General features: G+C 46.0%; 1 protein-coding gene across 1 annotated transcript in view; it reads right to left on the reverse strand.

Moving 5' to 3' along the window:
- The window catches only part of TG (thyroglobulin), a 272,792-nt gene that overhangs the window by 216,863 nt on the left and 38,092 nt on the right, over positions 1 to 17,837 (reverse strand). The window contains exons 17-21 of the mRNA XM_011938150.1: positions 17,224 to 17,436; positions 15,722 to 15,876; positions 11,061 to 11,217; positions 9,326 to 9,547; positions 3,295 to 3,444 (exon numbers count right to left, since the gene is read on the reverse strand). Of these exons, the coding sequence (XP_011793540.1) occupies positions 3,295 to 3,444; positions 9,326 to 9,547; positions 11,061 to 11,217; positions 15,722 to 15,876; positions 17,224 to 17,436 (897 nt within the window). The remainder of the gene's footprint in view (positions 1 to 3,294; positions 3,445 to 9,325; positions 9,548 to 11,060; positions 11,218 to 15,721; positions 15,877 to 17,223; positions 17,437 to 17,837) is intronic.

Here is a 17,837-nt window from a genome sequence, read left to right on the forward strand (position 1 = left end):
TTGGGAGATGACTAGATCATGAGAGTGGAACACTCATGATTGAGATTTGTACCCTTTAAAAGAGGCCCAAGGGGGCTCATTTGTTCCTTCCAGCATGTGAGGACACAGTGAGAAGGTGTCATCTGTGATACCTTTATCAGACACCAAATCTGTTGACACCTTGATCTTGGACTTTCCTGCCTCCAGAACTGTGAGAAATAAATGTCTGCTGTTCATAAGTCACCCAGTTTATGGTATTTTCTTACAGCAGCCCAAATGGACTAAGACATCTCTGGATGTCCCAGCTCAGTCAGGCCCATATATTACATGCTATCACAGGGACCCACCCTCTCCTTCACAGCAGGGCACACTGTTACAGTTCTCATTTATCTGTGTGAATGAATGATTGATGGCTGCCTGCCTCCCACTCATTAGACATTCCAGAAAGGCAGAGACCAGGTATGGTTTTCTCACCATTGTATCCAAATGCCTTGCTCAATGTCTGACCCACAAAACAAGCTTCCTCCTAAAATCAATAAATGCTAGCCAGATCCATGGATGAATACCTCTATATCCATGTTCAAGCTGTTTCTTCTTCCTAGAAGGCCTTTCCCCACCGGCCCCCCTAGCTAATCTCCCCTTGTCTTTCAAGACCTCTCACAAGCTGCTGTAAGAGTAACTAGCATGTACCTCCATTATACTACTCATTACATCACATGGATATGCTTACACGTTTCTTTTCCTTGCCAGACTCTAAACTCCTTGAGGACAGGGACTTTATCATTACTTGTTTTATTTAATATATACCTACTACACACTTGGCAGAAAGCAGCTACTTAATAATTTTTGGATGAATGATATTAAAAGGGAATACCTTCATTTGGTTCTCCAGGTGTGGCAAGTAGGTGAAAGATAATATTTTATGGCAGCCCAGAGATGTCATAACATGTGAGTTTCTATATTTCCAGACTATTGGTTATGTGATTCACCATTGACTAATAACAGCTTTTTTGTGGGAGGTTACAAAGGCTATTTTAAAATAGAATACTTTGCATGCTATACATGAATTAATACATCAATAAACAAACAAGTAAATGAAGAGCTGCTTCTGCTGAAGAGTTATCAGCAGAACCTCAAACATGGTCCAGTGAACCAGCTAAGTTACAAAATGTAGGAGAAAAGTATGAGTAATATCAATAATAGAGATCTGAACTATATAGAGGAGTTGGGATTCTTAAAGCTAACCTAACATCAAAAGGAAATCAAAGAACTATTGTAATCTCCTGGCATTATTTAAAACTTGGCAGACTCTTCTGCCCTGTCCTTCTCTTCAGTACAATTCCATTTAAGAACACAGGCCTGGTAATTCAATGCAAGTTAATGAGTCATAGAGAAGTTTCTTAGGTATGAACAGATCCTTAGCACAGACTCCAACCTTGATCCTAGAGAACCATTCACTAAAATCTATTTCACTGCTCAGGGAAGGTGTTTGGGAGAATGGCAATGATTCAACACAGCCCTCTACTACTGCATGAAAATGCAGTCAATGCTCACCCCCAAAATGGGTGGGGAATAAATGCTTATTGTTTATGCTAAACGTTTTGATTTCACTTTGCTACAGACTGACTGTTTATGTCCTTCTCCTACCAAATTTATATATTGAAAGCTCTAATCCCCAGTGTGACGGTCTTTCAAGGTGAGGCTTTTGGAAAGTAATTAGGTTGAGATGAGGCCATGAGGGTGCAGCCCCCATGATGTGGTTAATGCCGTTATTAGAAAGAGGAGAATAGGAGATTTTTCTCTCTCTTCCTCTGTGTATGTACCAAGCAAAGGCCATGTGAGAACATAAACAGGTAGAGAGCCTTCAACAAGAACCCAATCATATGGGCTCCCTGACCTCAGACTTCCAGCCTGTAGAACTGTGTGAAATAAATGTGTTGTTTAGGCGACCCAGTGTAGGGTAATTTGCAATAGCAGCCTAACCTAAGACACCCTTTATTAGCACTCTGTGAGTGAGGTATCATTGACTCCATCTGATACATGAGGGAGCTGACATTCAGAAGAGGAAGGTGGCTTGGCCTAGGTCACAGTGCCAGTGGTGATCAAACCTGGTCTGGCTGGCACAAGCCTCAACCTGCATCCTCTATTCCCTGACATTTCTGTCATATCCCGTCCATAAACAAGGCTCAGCACACTACATTAATCTTCTTTTAAGAAAGTGCCTCTCGGGTATTTTGATAGCACTACAAGTCACCTCAAACTATAAGTACTCAAGTCACTGTGCACAAACTGAGGGTGATGTCCAGATGTCAAGGACACTCTATTTTCCCAGTGAAGAGTTTATTCTCCAGGAAGAATGCCTGACTCCCAGCCCATAAAATTCCTTTTACTTTTATTTTATTGGAATTATTGTCCTATTACCACTGCTTTCCTGACCAGGAAACTGCCCTGAGCAAACAAAGTATCTTGATCTTTTCTGATGACTTGTTTAAAAATTCTAGAAATCATTTAGATTGTAAGCATAACAGTTTCCCTCACATTGACACAGTTTCAGACTAACAAGAAGAGATGCAAGTTATGGGTCTTTGCTAGGAAAAAAAAAAACCCAACAATACCCAGGGGACTATTAAGTAAATAGGTCGAGTGAAATCACGTGACATATGGGAAGGCCATACGTACATACAGTCCTGGCAAATTCATGCAACAGAAAAGGAAGATGAGCTACATAGCAGTAATGACTATAGGTGGAAAATATCTTCCATTTTTCAATCTGATAAGGTTGACTTACAAAAATCAGAAGTTTCAGAATCAGATAAAACCAAGATCAAAGACCAGTTACATCATCCATTAGCTGAGCGACTTTGACTAAGTTTCTTTTCTTGGAGTCTTAGCTTTCTTATCTGTAAAAGTTGGGCTACTAATACTGGAAGAGGTATTGGGAGTATTGAATGAGGCAACACAGGTAAAGCCACCCAGAGCCTGGCAGTGGGTAAGTATTCAAAGACGGTGACCCCTTTGATTATTATGTTGTGTACCCAATAGTTCTCACAGGTGGGTAATTTTGCTCTACCTGCCGTTTCCACCCAAGAGACATTTGGCAATGTCTGGAGACATGTTTGACTATCACAATTTAGGGAGGGGTGCTACTGGCATCTGAGAGCTACTGGTGCTACTAAATATCCTACCAGGCACAGGCCAATCCTGCACAAAGAATCATCTGTCCCAAAATGTCAATAGTGCAGAGATTGGGAAATCCTGTTGTGTTCCATTTCATTGCAGGTCTTCTCTTTCAAAGAAGCACCCCACAGAACTTACAGTGAGTCTGGCTGAAAGCTCCGGCAGAAATGGTCATTCTGCCCGCAGGACATGGGACACAGGCCAAGCTCCCCGCCTGTTCTTGGTAGAATCTGACTGGACAAGGAATGCATTCCTCATCTTGGGAATAGCTTCCTTCAGGACACTTAACTAGAAAAAAACAAACAGAGAAATGATGTTAAAAATCAAGACACATGCTTCACAATTACAATCCCGGAACACACAGGGTACAGGAAATCCTCAAACCAGTTCAAGAGCTCATTCATTTAACAGACGTCCACTGAGAACCTACTGTGTGTCAGACTCTAAGAAGCAGGGAAGCAGCTGTGAAGCTTCCTGCTGTCCAGGAAGTGACATGCTAGTAGGAGATGAGAGGGTCAGACAGGGATTTCAAATATGGGTAAAATAAAGTGGGGGGTTGTTTTACTTTGTTTCTTGGTTCAGAGTTGTATTCTTGAGAGTTTGCCAATAACTTCCAGAAGAAGTGAGCTTTTACCCAGTAAAAGGTGGAAGCTAAAATCCCGCCCACTATTGGCAGCACTTAGTCTATTGCCCTGTTACATACATTAATACATCACTCCTATGGAAAGTCTGTATTTCATCCCCATTTCACAGTTGAGAAAGTTCAGCCTCAGACATCCATGCATGACTTCCTAGTATGTTTTTCAGCAAAGGGCAGTGGGAAATTAAAATTATAGAATATGCCAAGCGCAGTGCAGATGTTTTAATGTGTTTTTCTCACAACCCTATGAGGAAGTTATCATCTCCATATCAGACTAGAGAGAACTGAGGCTCAAGGTTAAGGCTGGCCATGCAGTGAGGTGTCAGAGGTGACGTCTGAGCTCCATTCACTCACCTCCAAACCAAAGTCTTTGTTCCTTCCTCCAATCCAGCCACCTCCCTCTGGCAGAGAAGTCAGTACCACTGAGTGGGACGTGCTGAGATGGAGCCAATATTGATTTAGCAACTACTATCTCTGGTCTGCGTGTGTAGCTGGCATTTCTGAGTAAATAAGAAACTCGAGCCACATCTTGGAAACTGAACAGTGTGTTTTTTGGTCTGCCCAGAGCAATTAATATCCTCCTTCCGAGAGTGGAGTTTCATTACTTCTATGAGTCAAGTTGGTGATGATTATCTCTAGCATTTCAACCCCAGAACTGTGGCCTTTTTTCAAGTGGCCTCCAAATTCACCGCTGAAGGAAAACAAAAGCCTTTCGGCCAGCCTACATTGCCCAGCCTCCAAAAGCCGAGGTGCGGGGAACTAGCAGAAATGAGAGAGCTGGGACTTAACTTCTGCTGCAAACCCCACAGGTCCCAAACTCTTGTCTGTGCTCAGGGAATGCACGCGCTGTTTCCTCCCACCGGTTCTCTCCATCTCTGACGTCAAGTCTTTTCCACCCAAAAGAGCATGTTTCTAAGTCAGAATGAGACCACGGCTGCCTTATTGTCAACCTTCCCTCAGGAGAAGGGGCTCTCTTAAGACCATTGGGCCCACTGCCACCAAAAGGTGCTGACCATCAGTTAAATCCCTTGAAATCACTGGAAAATCCTTTAGCCTCAGACCCCTCCTTCATATTAAGCTGGTGCAAAAGTAATTGTGGTTATTGCAATTAAAATAAATTGCAAAAACTGTAATTACTTTTGCACCAGCCTAATAAAATAAGACAGTTATACCTATTTGAGTTTGAGAGTCTCACAAAGCTTTAGGGTCAAGCCACCCCTCCTGCAAACCCTTGTCCACAAACCCCCCAACAGTGACAGTCGCATTTCTGCTGAAGAAAAACATCTGTGAAGAACCGTAAAGGTCCTTCACCCCTTCAGAAGGTGGCTCAGCCCACACCTGGTCCTTTCATTCTCCAACTTAATATCCTTCCATGGTCCCATCTCCAGCCCACTCCCCTTGCTGTGCTCCAAGGCCTCTCCTGGCCTGTCCCTGTCTCTCTGGCCCCACCTCCTGTCACATTCCCCACGCACCTCGTTCCCCAGCTGTACAAATTATGAGCACTGTTTCCAAAGAGTCTACAACTTCTTGACTCCCTGCATTTATACTAATCTTTCTGGAATGTCTTCCTCACTTTAGCACCCTCAGCACAGGTACACACACACACACACACACAAGTGCACAAACATGCACTACCTTCTGTCTGCTCTTGCCTGAGCAACGATTCCTCCTCACCTTTCAAGACTTCCACCAGCATTTCCTACCCCAGCACACCTGCCCTGACCACCCTGGCTGGGACGTAACAGGCTTCTTCACAGGACGATCCAGCTGAATACTCACTGACCTCTCCCCAACCAGGCTGTGACTGCCTTGAGAGTGGAGCTTTGTTTTTTGCCTCTCCTTGAGTGTATAACATGGCATATAATATTTTGAAAGTTTGGATGAATGACAGGAAAGAAGAAAAAAAGGAAGTAAGGGAAGGAAGGAAGGAAGGAAGGAAGGAAGGAGAGAGGGAGGGAGGGAAGGAACGAAGCAATGAGGGAGGGAGGGAGGAAGGGAGGGAAGGAAGGAACGAAGGGAGAAAAGAAAGCAGGCAGGCAGGCATAATTGGTTCAGGAAAAAAATCCATAGGGAACCAGCTCTATTAGAAGAAATTATAGTGAATGAGTGAAAGTTAATATCATCCAGAATGGAATATGAAAAAATATAGATAATTTATCAGTTATTCTCCTTCATAAACTTATCTGCTATGAAGGTTGCCAGCAGGTAATTTCAAGGAGAAGCCATATAGCTGACTTGAGGCAAGAGGGTGAACAAAAGTGACTCCATCAGGGATGCAAACATGGTCTCTGCTCCCTGGCCATCGCCAATTCCCTGGATCAAGGCTACTGTGCCTACGTGAGTCACGAGGGATGGACTTTCCTACCAGCCCTCTGAGTCACTGCCCTCCGAGGGGGCCATCCTATTGGCCCTCCCCCAGGATGATACAGAGAAATCTGCTTTATTGCCACAGGACAGTGCTCTGCCTTGTAACATCACAGCTGTGTTTTTGAGGGAAAAGTGCCAATAAGAATAGATACAAGAATGAGACGGTGTGATTTCACCAAGAACCTCCTTGTTGAGAAGGGAGATGTGTGAGGCAGAAGACAGAACAAAGAACTTGGAGGCAGACAGAGCTGGATTTAGATCTCAGCACTGCCAATTTTCACAACAAACCATTTGCCAAGAGTTTACTAAGTGCTGTGCTCTGCATTATTTCATGTGATCTAAACAGCAATAGGTATTACCCCATGCAATAGATATTATTATCCCTATTTTTCAGAAGATGCCTAGTAAGAATAATGGACTTTCTCCAGGATCCACAATGAGAAAGTGTTGGAGTCAGGACTCAAACCCGAGTCCACCTGACTTCACAGAGCAGTTTCCTAATGCTGTGTAGCACTATAGGCCCCTCGGTTCCTCATGCATAAGACAGCATTAATAACACCTGAGTCTCTGGATAGTAAAATGCTAGTAAGGCCACACACATATCAAAAACTCAGTAAGGGACAGGTACTAGAACCGATGCTGAAGAAAATTCAGGGCTTTTGGTGCTGCTTTTGAGACTTCCATTCTGGGTCTTTCCAACCCTTAAGAGTAAGGGCATGGGGCTGTGTGGTGTGATTGACAAGTCCTTTCGAGTCAGTTAAAGGCTGCAGCAGCTGGAAGACGAGTATAGGTTTATCTAGAGCAGGACTGGCAAACCACAGCCCATGAGCCAAATTCGGCTCACCTTCTGTTTTGGTAAATAAAGTTTTATTGGAACACAGCCATACATTTCTCCCCACAATGGCTGGGTTGAGTCACTCAGACAGAGACAGTATGGCCCCCAATGCTTAAAACATCGCCATCTGGCCCTTTACAGGAAAGGTTTGCTGAGTCCTGTTCCAGTCCAAGTGTGTCCTGGGCAAGGTCTCCCATGCAGTCTCTTCCCTGCGCCCCATCCTGTGACTCCCACAGGGGCCCTAGGAAGCCCCGTGCCCTGATGCCAGTTGCTGATTCCCAGGCCCTACTCTTTCCCCTTCAGGCAAAGTTGAGCTGAGCGGTCCCTCCCATCTCCTTGTTGACAGGAACTGATAATTGAGCTTCCTAGAAGGAACCTTGGGACCAGCTTTCTAGGCCAACCCCTTTATTTTACCTGTATGTTGTGGGGGATGAAAGGAAGACACCTAGAGGGGATAGAACTTCCTTGAAGACACAGAGTCAATGCAGGTTCTCTGCTTTCCCTTTACCTCCATCTCTGTCTGCAGAGGGCACCCCTGAGGCCAAGGAGCCTCCTGGGGCTGCTTCCAGACCCCCGTGGTACATCACCTGGGGCAGCTATGAAAGCAGGCTCCTGCAGCCCCTGCTCCCAACACGCACACGCACAACATACTCATGTGCATGCACACACATGTGCATACACACATAGACACATCACATTCATACAAAAATACAAACACATTCACTCACACATATACATATGTACATCACACACATATACACACACCATACACATACACATGCATGCACATGTATGTACATGTGCTCACACACATATACACGCATACACCAACACACATACACACTCACACACTCATACACACACCACACACACATGTTCACCCCTGCTAGTTCAGCATCAGGCATTGAAGCCAAGGGCTTTTCACGATAAATTCTGTCAACATGGAGGCAGGTGCTTTCTATGTGACTCTCCCTCTTCACAACCCTGTTTCACCCACCCTGAGGTGTCACCATCCACTCCTCCTTCTGTTTCTTGTCCCCTTGGTTTGGGCAGCTCTGACGGAATGGAAAGAAAGATCATAGGCTCTGGTCCCAGAGGACCTGGGCTTACTCACCCTCTATTAACCAGTTAGGTGAGCTAGAGTCCCTCCTCTGTGTCAGCCCCACTCCGGGCACGACAGATGCCCAATCTCATTTAATCTGAACCCCAGCTTCTTTGTCAAATGAGGAAAGGACCTGCCACCAGGGGTTACTGTGAGAGTTAAATGTTTGTGCAGGTGAATTTGAACTGCTGCATTCTCCATAAATGCTAGTGGGAAGAGGTTGTCTTTCTGTTTTCTGTGTTAGGATTTAGCTGCATCTTAAATCCAATGTGGAATTTACAATTTGGCATAGATTTCAGAAAAGGAAAGGCCATTTGACTTTTGTGTTGCGACCAATATAAATAATTGAAAAAAAATAACTGAGAAACATCTTCTCTTTCTCTAGCTCCATAAAAATGTCTTTCTATCTCACCCCACACAGGAGGAAGGCTTTTCATCAGGAGACCTTTGAATCTTCAGTGGTAGACATGACAAAGGTCCCCCCAAAGATATCCATGTCCCAGTTCTCAGAGTCTGTGAATATGTTAGCTTACATGGCAAAGGGAAATTACCGGTGCAGATGGAATTAAGGTCACTAACTGGCTGACCTCAGAATAAGGTGAGTATCCTGAATCAGGCAGCTGTGTATAGTTCTAAGGTCCTTGGAGGTGAAAGAGAGTCAGAGGAGATGTGACCAGGGAAGAGGGGTCAGAAAGCAAAATCATTGTTGGTTTGATGAGCAAGAAAGGAAGCCACCAGCCAAGATATGTGGACAACCTCAAGAAAGTGGAAAAGGTGAGGAAACAGATTTCCCCACGGGCCGGCAGGAGGGGTGTGGGCCCTGCCAACAGCTGGGTTTTAGCCCAGTGATGCCTACATTGTAATTCAAACCTATAGAACTGTAAGACAATAATCTGTATTGTTTTCTGCCACAAAATTTTTGCTCATTTACTATGGCAGCAACAGGAAACTAATACAACTTCCATTAAAGGAATCTGCATCACATTCCCGTTAGGAATGGCCCCCAAACTACTTACAGGCAAGGCAAGAGCAACCCAAGTGAACCTCCATTAGGAACCACTTTCCCTGAGTTTTAAAGCCCTGGGCTGATGAATGCCCATCCATTAACTACATGGATAATTCTCAGCCCTGGATGTCCAGAGTAGCCTCTCTCCAGTGCTGAGGTGGCCTTTCCCAAAGCCTTACACAGCTCCACAGGAGACGTCCAGAGAGAGAGTGGACCTACCACATCCCAGTCCGTCCTGACTGGCCTCACTTGTCAAGACTTGGTAGAATCCTTCCAGGCACCCAAACCATGTCCTGGGAGAGGTGCCAAAGTGGTCCCCTTGGAGGAAGCGGATGGTGGTGTCTGCTGGGAATGTCTTGGAATCCAGATGAAGCTGGAAGGAGCCACTCTGGATCAGATCTGTGAAGCGCCCAAGGAGATCCTTGCCCACCAAGGCTCTCTCTGTAAGACACAGGATAAGGTAGAGGTCACCCCCACTGTTCTCTGCAAGGGCCAGGGAGGATCAAGGGGGCAGAGACACCTAGAATATCCAGGCTGAAATGAGACATAGGCATCATGTGGTGTCTCATTTTATAGAGGGAGGAACTGAGGCCCAGAGAAGGGGATGGACTGATTCAAGGTCACCCAGGAGTCAGAAGCACAAGTAGGGACTCCAACCCAGATCTCCTGGCTCCTGCCATTTCTGTGGCACCAATGCAACCTACATTGGCATAGGAGATCACGTCTTCAGTCACTAGTCTAAGGTGCAAGATCCAGATACTCATCCGCCTCAACCTTTAACGAGGCACTGAACATCTCTGAGCCTCAGTTTTCCCATCTGAAAAATAGCTTGGGAATGGCTCTCTTTGCACTAGGTGAGGGTCCTAGAAGAGAATGCGTGTGAAGTGGCCACTCAAAAAGAAAGCAAGGACTTGAAGAGGCAACTGGGCCTTCTGCCTCAGTGTTTAGCTGAACACTGAGAGGGCTCCAGCTGTCAAATGATAAGTAGTTCCTAGGAAGAAAGCAGGCGAACACCATGCCAGGAGCTGGGGCAGATCCCTGCACACAGCAAACATTCTGTCTGTAACAGGCTACTGTAGAGCCAGCCCATAGCCTCCAATCTCGCTGCCTCAAGATTGAAACAAGCAATAAACATGTCATGCTTTAGCAGCTCCCAACATACCCATATTATCCAGGCTCCCTTTGGAGAAAGATAGAAGGGGGCCCCTAATTCACAATGCTGGGGCTCCCAGAGAATTCATAATGCTTCTGAATAATTATTTAGAGGATTATTATCCTGAGAACTAGTGAATGATAGAGATGCAGTCTCCTTCCTGGCAACATTTTCCAGAAGTTCTTCCTCATAGAACAGAAGGCAAACTCCAGCCAATCCCGCCCCTGGATGTTTGGTCGCCGGATGGTGGAAGAGAAAATGGAGTTGCCTCCCATTCTCTTGCCATAAATGTACGGGCTCTTTCCTACCCTACCAGAAAGCTCAGAGCTGAACACGGCACATGCCCACAGTAGCTATCATAAAATCCATTCTTCTTCTCTCTCTCCTCTGTTGACTCATCCATATCATCACTGCCCTGTTTTAAATGGTATAAGTGGTCTGAAACGCTTTACAATTCAAAGTGGATGAGACATAAGTTAAAAACCAATAAAGACTCCCCCAGCCCACACTGCTGTCCCCTTCACACATTCTGTTTCACCTCTCTGCACACAGAAAATCAAGAGAAGTATTAGAAGATGTTCATGACACAGAACCAGGCTCTTTGTTGACATTATTTAACTCTAGTGAATGATTGGCAAGAACTCTATTGATTACTATATATTTTTAAATAATTAGCTCTCCCTATAATCTTCACAGGAAGACATCATGGGCTTCTTCACTAGCTCCATTTGGCAGAAGAGAAAAGTGAGACTCAGAAAGGCTGCAATGGCTTATTCTAGGTACCATCACATAAAAACATACCAATGTCATGTAAGTCAGGAAGAGAGGCCACTGGGATGTCCTCAAACCGTGATTTCCATGTAACATTCACTCCTAAATGCTCCCTGGTCAGACATCCCACCTGCACAGAGGAGTTGTCGCAGACAGGAATGGAAACTGGGGTGCCAAAAGTCTTCACCTACAAGAAGACAGACACTTTCAGCTCAAGAACCCACAGTAGAAAGCTAGTTTTGTTGGGTTCACACCAGGAACCAGAACTTGGCTTATGTTACTTCCTTCAATCCTTCTCCAACCCTACTTCAGGGGGTCAAGGAATGTGACCCCCTTTTCCATACCTGAGGAAAACAAGATTCAGAGAAGTTAAATAACCTGCCCTGGTCACATGGTATACAGAGGTATAAGTGGAGGAAGAGCAGGGCTCTATGCATCCAAAGACCAGTCACCATATTTCACTGGTGAAACAACTTTAGCCAACTCTGCAAATGTCTTCACCATACATACATTCAGTGGGACACCTCTGAACCCCTATAGCATCCACCAGCTCCTCAATGTTGGTTACACAGCCTGGTCTCTCCTCCCAGCCTAAGTGTGGCTGAGTTGTGCCCCGTGAATGTCTGTGAGTGATGTACTGCAGGCTCCTCAAGGTTGGGGAGAAAGACGGACGGTTGCGAGACCTGTTAGCCCAATGACAGTACCAGGCTTTGGTCCAGGGTTGAACACAAGCTTCATCTCTCCCTCTTCATATCAGGCTCTTCCAAAGGGTGTCCTAGTGCATTTGGATGACTATAATGAAATACCACAGACTGGGTGTCTACAACAAAACTTTATTTCTCATAGTTCTGGAGGCTGAGAAGTCCAAGATCAAGATGCCAGTCATATGTGGTGAAGGTTCTCTTCATAAATGTCTGTCTTCTCACTGTGTTCTCACATGGTGGAAGGGGCAAGGATCTCTCTGGGGTCTCTTTTATAAAGACACTAACCCCATTCATGAGGGCTGCACCCTCATGACCTAACACAAAATCCCTTAATACTATCATGTTGGGGATTATGGTTTGGATATGAATTTCGGGGGGACACAAGAATTCAGAAGATGGTGAAAGGTAAATTCCAAGGAAGTTTATATAAAGCTCAAGGGGAAGTCAGTTTATCAAAACTTGGGTGCCTAGAGAGTGAATGGAGGGTTCTAGAAGGAAAGTGAACTCTGTCACCAATGAGTAATTCAGAGTTGATGTGGCCCTGGCCCTCAGTCTTCACCACAAAAGGCCTCATCTACCTTCTTCAGAATGCAGACAGTGCCCTGAAAGCCAGCCCCGGGGCTCCAATGCATATGAAGCCTGAATGTCAGCATGCCATCCATCCCAATGGCCATGGCACCCAGACCTTACTGCATGCCATACCCAGTGCCACACCCCTGGTGAAGGTGAAAACATGGATGTGGGGTGTTCATATAGTTGTCATTTAATGAAAGCCTGCTGTGTGCCAGGGGCTTATTCCCAGAAGTATTCTCAGAAGGCACTGTGGCACGATTTTTGAACATGTTTTATTCATCAGGCCCTGTGTGAAGTGTTTTAAACATATTAGCTAGTTTAATCTCCAAAACAAGTCTATGGAGTTGGGACTCTCATTACCTCACATTCCAGATGGAGAATTTGCCTCTGAGAGACTGAGAAACTGCCTAAGATTCCACAGCCAGTAGGTGGTACAGCCGGGATTCAAAACTCCACTAACAACCTCCTTAGCTCTCAATAGAGGGTAAAGAGAAAACGTTTTGGATCTGTATGTTATCTCACTTAACCTGACCCTCCAAGGTGGGTTTTCCTAACCCCATTTCACAGATGATTGACTGAGACTTGCCAAGCCTGGGAAAGGCCCAGGTCACACTGGTAGGAGTGCTGGAGCCAAGGTTTGGAGCCAGATCTATCTGACTTGAAAGTCTATGTATCATCTCCTCCTTCTGAAGAATATGACTCCCTTCTTAGAAGCTCTGACCTTAGAAGCTCTGTGTCTCATGGTCATACCCTGACACCTTGTTTAGGAAGCCATTAGGACTAGGTCCCTGCCCAACTTCCTCCTGACCTTATCTCTGTCTTCAGCATGGTCCTCAGCTCTCCAATCCCCTGAATTACAGAACATTTTACTCCTTTCTGCATGGGATTTAATTTCCCCATGTTGAAAACACATGTCTTCAGTCATTCCCTGCATCCAAAACTTAGTCATCCTCAACACTTCCATCTTCCCATGACGCATCACCTACTACCCAGTCCTGTGGGCTCTGTGGTCCTAATATGTCAGGATTCCCGCTGCTTCTCATGTTCTGCACTGCCGCCTGGCCCCAGGCTTCAGTGAGGACCCCTACTCCTACCTTGAACCCCTCAGAGTCTACCCTCTATGCAGTAGCTGAAGAAAACTGGAAAACTCCAATCATCCTGTCACTTTCTCAACTTCAGTGATGTCCCATCACATGCAGAATAAAACTCACCATCCTGGCCACAGCCAACAAGGCCTTGAGCCATTTTCAACACGCACACCCCAATTTGCAGTTCCCTCTTTTGCTCTGCTCACCCATACTGGTTCCTTCAATTTTATGGCTCACACTAAGTATGTAACCATCACAGAAACTCTGACCTTCTATTTCCTCTGCAGGGGTTCCTCTCCCCCTGAACTCACAGGCCCTCAGCCTTACCTCACTCCCATTCCTTCCAATAGCACCTCTTGGAGGCCTCTCCCTGACCTTTCTATGTAAAACCCCTCTCATCTCACCATCTTCCCTTTCAAGCAAGGCCCAGCCTGCCTTATTTCCCCTCTTAGCTGTTACCTTTACCTGACAGGTACTTGTTTAGTGCCATCTCCCCAAAGAACAAAGAGGTGATCTCGTTCACTGCTGCATCCTGAAGACTCTGTTGTGAACCAAACTCTAGCCAGGCTCCTCTGAGCCCTCTTACTAGACCTCAGCCTTGACCTCAAAAGACTCGAGCAAGCACTAACATTGTTTCTAACAGCTCAAGGCCAGACCCCTGGGAAGACCCTAGCCCCTCTTAAAGTGCCTGTCTAGAAAATTTAAGACTGCCAAGAGAATTCACTGTTAGTTCCAGCAAACACTTGAAGATGGGGTCCCTGTCTCCAGTCTCTGTGGGAGGCTGCAATAGTACCAGTTAGCAAACTCAGATGGGTTTTACACGGACTAACTCCCTTTCCTGCTTTTTTTAAAATCTTTCGCTTTCCTGATGCTACTGAACCCCCTGTTTACCACCCCCATTCCCTCATTCTCCTTTTAAAAATGCCCAGTCACCTCTGCACAAACTGAGATTGAGTTCAGTTCATGATGAACTCTTTTCTCCACTGCAATAATATATTCCTGATTAAAATCTGTCCTAACCACTTTAACTAGTATTGGCTTTATTTACCTTCAATTATCCTCAGTGCCTAAATATGTGCCTAGCCTGTAATAGGCACTCAAATATCTGTTAAATGTAGGAATGAGTGAATGAATGAATGAATGAATCAATGAATCAATGAATCAATGAATTTGGTCTAGATAGACCGGGACTTATTAAGGGATGAGAAATCTTGGACAACTAACTCACCTTATGTTTAGTTAATTCACTTGTAAATTGAAGGCTACGGATACCCACCAAGCAGGGTGCTGTGATGATTACAGGCAAAGAATGTAGAGCTTCTAGCATGGCACCACAAACACGGCACCCAATAATTAATAGGCATCACTGACACTGTTGTGAGTATATTTCCTTGAATAAAAGGACAAAGTCTATTCATGCCTCTGTTTGTTTTAACATCAGTAATCTCTGTGTATTGTTTTGTAAAAAGTGTGTTCTCCAAAATTCTTTTTTTATTTTTTAAATAATTTATATGATGCTCCACCCTAATGTTCTCCAAAATTCTTAACATGAGGTCCCAAAAATGAGTTGCTCTGAAGATTTAACAAACTTTGAGCAGAAAAAATGATTTATTTAACTGAGCAACCTTTAAAGACTCCTTCTTTAAACACCTGTGACTTCAAATAACCAAAGCCCTCATGTGTTACACAGATGAAAAATTCTATTTTGTGCGGTGGGACGCCTTTCCAGGCGGCATGCAATATGCTCTTCTTCCTGGGAGGATCCACAATGCCTCCTCTCGGGTTTGTTAAGAAACACATGTAACACTGTGGTGCGCAGAGTACACTGTGAGGTTTGAGCCTTCCTGCCCCATGTTCCCAAGCTCTTCCTCTATGGGTGGTGGAGGTGCTACACAGTGGTCACAGCTCTGTGATCAAGTCAGCCAGCCTGGCCCTACCTTCTCCTGGTTGTATGACTCTGGAACAAGTCTTCCAGCTCTCTGGTCTTCATTTTCCTCATATGCACAATAGCAATAATAATAAAGTCCCTATGAGGATTGCATTAGCTAATTAATACCACAGGATGCCCATATTAAGTGCTCAGTAAATGTTTGACATCTTTATGTAGAAAGAACGGCCAATGATGAGATGGGTATGGATTCTGCCTCTGCTGCTATGTAATTAACCTTGGCCAAACTACTTCCCATTTCTGGGTATCAGTTTGCACATTGATAAAATAGTGAGGGTTGAACTCAAACCCTCAGGTTAATGTGAGCCCTCAGGTTTTCTGACACGGTAACCCTGAGTTCAGTCCAAGCCCTCACTGTGGGGAAGGCCAGGCACGTACCTGGATCTGGCAGAAGCCGCGGGCAGTCAGCTCATCTAATATGAAAACCTGGAAAGCCTGCAGCAAACCCGCATAGTCAGCACTGCACATCTTGTCCGGCGGGAGCTGGAGCTGAAAGTGCCCTTGGGTCTGGATGGTCTGCCACAGCTGGGGCCCTGCAGGCAAGCACCAGAGGTCAGCAGACAGAGGCAACAGGCCTAAGGAGTTATTTTCTTTATTTAGGTTTTCCCCTGCAAAAATAACCCTTCCTCATTTAGCTGGAAACACACAAGCACTGCCATTTGCATTGTCATTCCGAGTCTAAGTACTTTCCAGCATAACAGCTTGTCTCTGAAATTACTGAGCATCCTCACAGAAAGCTCAGTCCTGCCTCATCCTCCAAACCAGGGTGCTTTACATTTGGGGTCCTGGACATTCTCCTTGGAAAATCTTCCATGACATCTTGCATACAGACAGGGCCACTTTATATGGTTTTTCAGGTTGAGAACAGACATCATAGTTGATGGGAGTGAATGGCATTCTCTAAGGCTGTTCAGTGCACAACCTGAACAATCATGCACAGCAGCTTGCATTCAACTTCAGGAGCTCAAAGTTTGTGCCTCTTTTCCCCAAAGTCCTTTGCTCTAGGGTCAATTGTGACCATCCTGGTCTCGATTTCAGCATAGCCAAAGTGACAGGCCATTGTTTATCCAAATCACATTTTGAATTTTCTGGATGAGCACCCTCTATAGCCCACAGTGCTTTGCAACAAATGTTCTCCTTGACACTCTGGCATCCACCCAGAGCCTCGTGACAGTCCCAGGATCTTGGTCTCCCTCCCAGATTCCCTCATGTTAAGACCTCATGTTAAGAATTCATTAGGGTTGACAGTCCCAGGATCTTGGTCCCACCCAGATTCCCTTCCCACTGCACTGAGTGGACCAAGTGCCAGGTCCCAGAGTGGGTTCAGTGTGTGACAAGGCAAAAGGAGCTCTGGTCAGAGCACTGGGAAAGAGGGCTGAAACTTACACTGGTTCCAGCAATCAGGATGATGCCCTACTTGGAGCAGAGTCCAGGGCCCCCTGCTAAGCCAGGCATTAGCCCTGGAAGTCCAGGTGGTCTTGGGGAGAGGCTGATGGCGCAGGGTCACTCAGAGGCTGGGAGAGCAGCTCTGAGCATGTCAGCCACCTATACAGCTGTTGGAGCACTGACCTGCCCAGTATTCTTCCTGAATCCAGGACAGCCCAAGAAAGTTGGAAGGATGCCAGTTCTCTCAAGGAGCAGATGGTTCCAGAGAAGGCACAAAGAAAGCCTAACTCCAGGGGTCGGTCTGTGAAGGATATCTGCTCCTTCTAGAAGAAAATGCTCCATGGGACTCTCTCTCACCTCTTGGTGCCACCTGCCTTACCATGAACATGCTACATTCGGGTGGGAAAATGGAGAAACCATGCCTCCACATCTCAGTCTCAGCCCTAGCCCTGAGAGGGAGCGGGGTGCAGGATAGATGCCCTGAGGCCACTCACGTTGGCAGGCCCGGGGCTGAGGCAGCTGTGACTCCCAGCGTCTGCTCTCCAGGCTACATATCAATGGCCCCGTTGGAAACACGCTCCGGGAGCCCTGGCGGCACAGCAATTGGCACTGCTGGATGGCAGCCCCCGTGGGGCCCGAGACTGTCTCACACAGGATTGTTCCACCAACCACCTCCAGCGTGTTGAATGGCAGCGGACACCGTGGGCCTGGGAGAAGGAAAGTGGAGCCATGGTGGGCACCTGCCCAGCCTCAGGAGGACTGAGCACGCCTGTTTGTGGGCATCTTTTTCTCACTCACACTGGGCCCTCCTCCTCTCCCCTTCCCTGGACCTGTCAAGCTCTCAGGGCCTGGCCTGGGCCTGCTCCCCTTCCTCTCTGTCCTGCCCTCTACTTGAATGAGCCCATCTGCTCTCAGTCTTAACAAACAGTTAAGCATGAATGCCTCGTGTAGCTTCATGTCCAGCTCAGGCATTCTTGAGCTTCTTCTCATCTCTAAAGCCAATTAGTTACCACCTGGTCTCTCCACCTCAAAGCTCACCGTCCAGGCCTGAACTTAGTATCTGCTGCCCTTGCCTCAGTGCCCCAGGCACAAGGAGCAAGTACCACCA

This window comes from Colobus angolensis, unplaced genomic scaffold (genome assembly GCF_000951035.1).
Source record: "Colobus angolensis palliatus isolate OR3802 unplaced genomic scaffold, Cang.pa_1.0 Scaffold17, whole genome shotgun sequence".
In the NCBI taxonomy this organism is placed as follows: Eukaryota; Metazoa; Chordata; class Mammalia; order Primates; family Cercopithecidae; genus Colobus; species Colobus angolensis.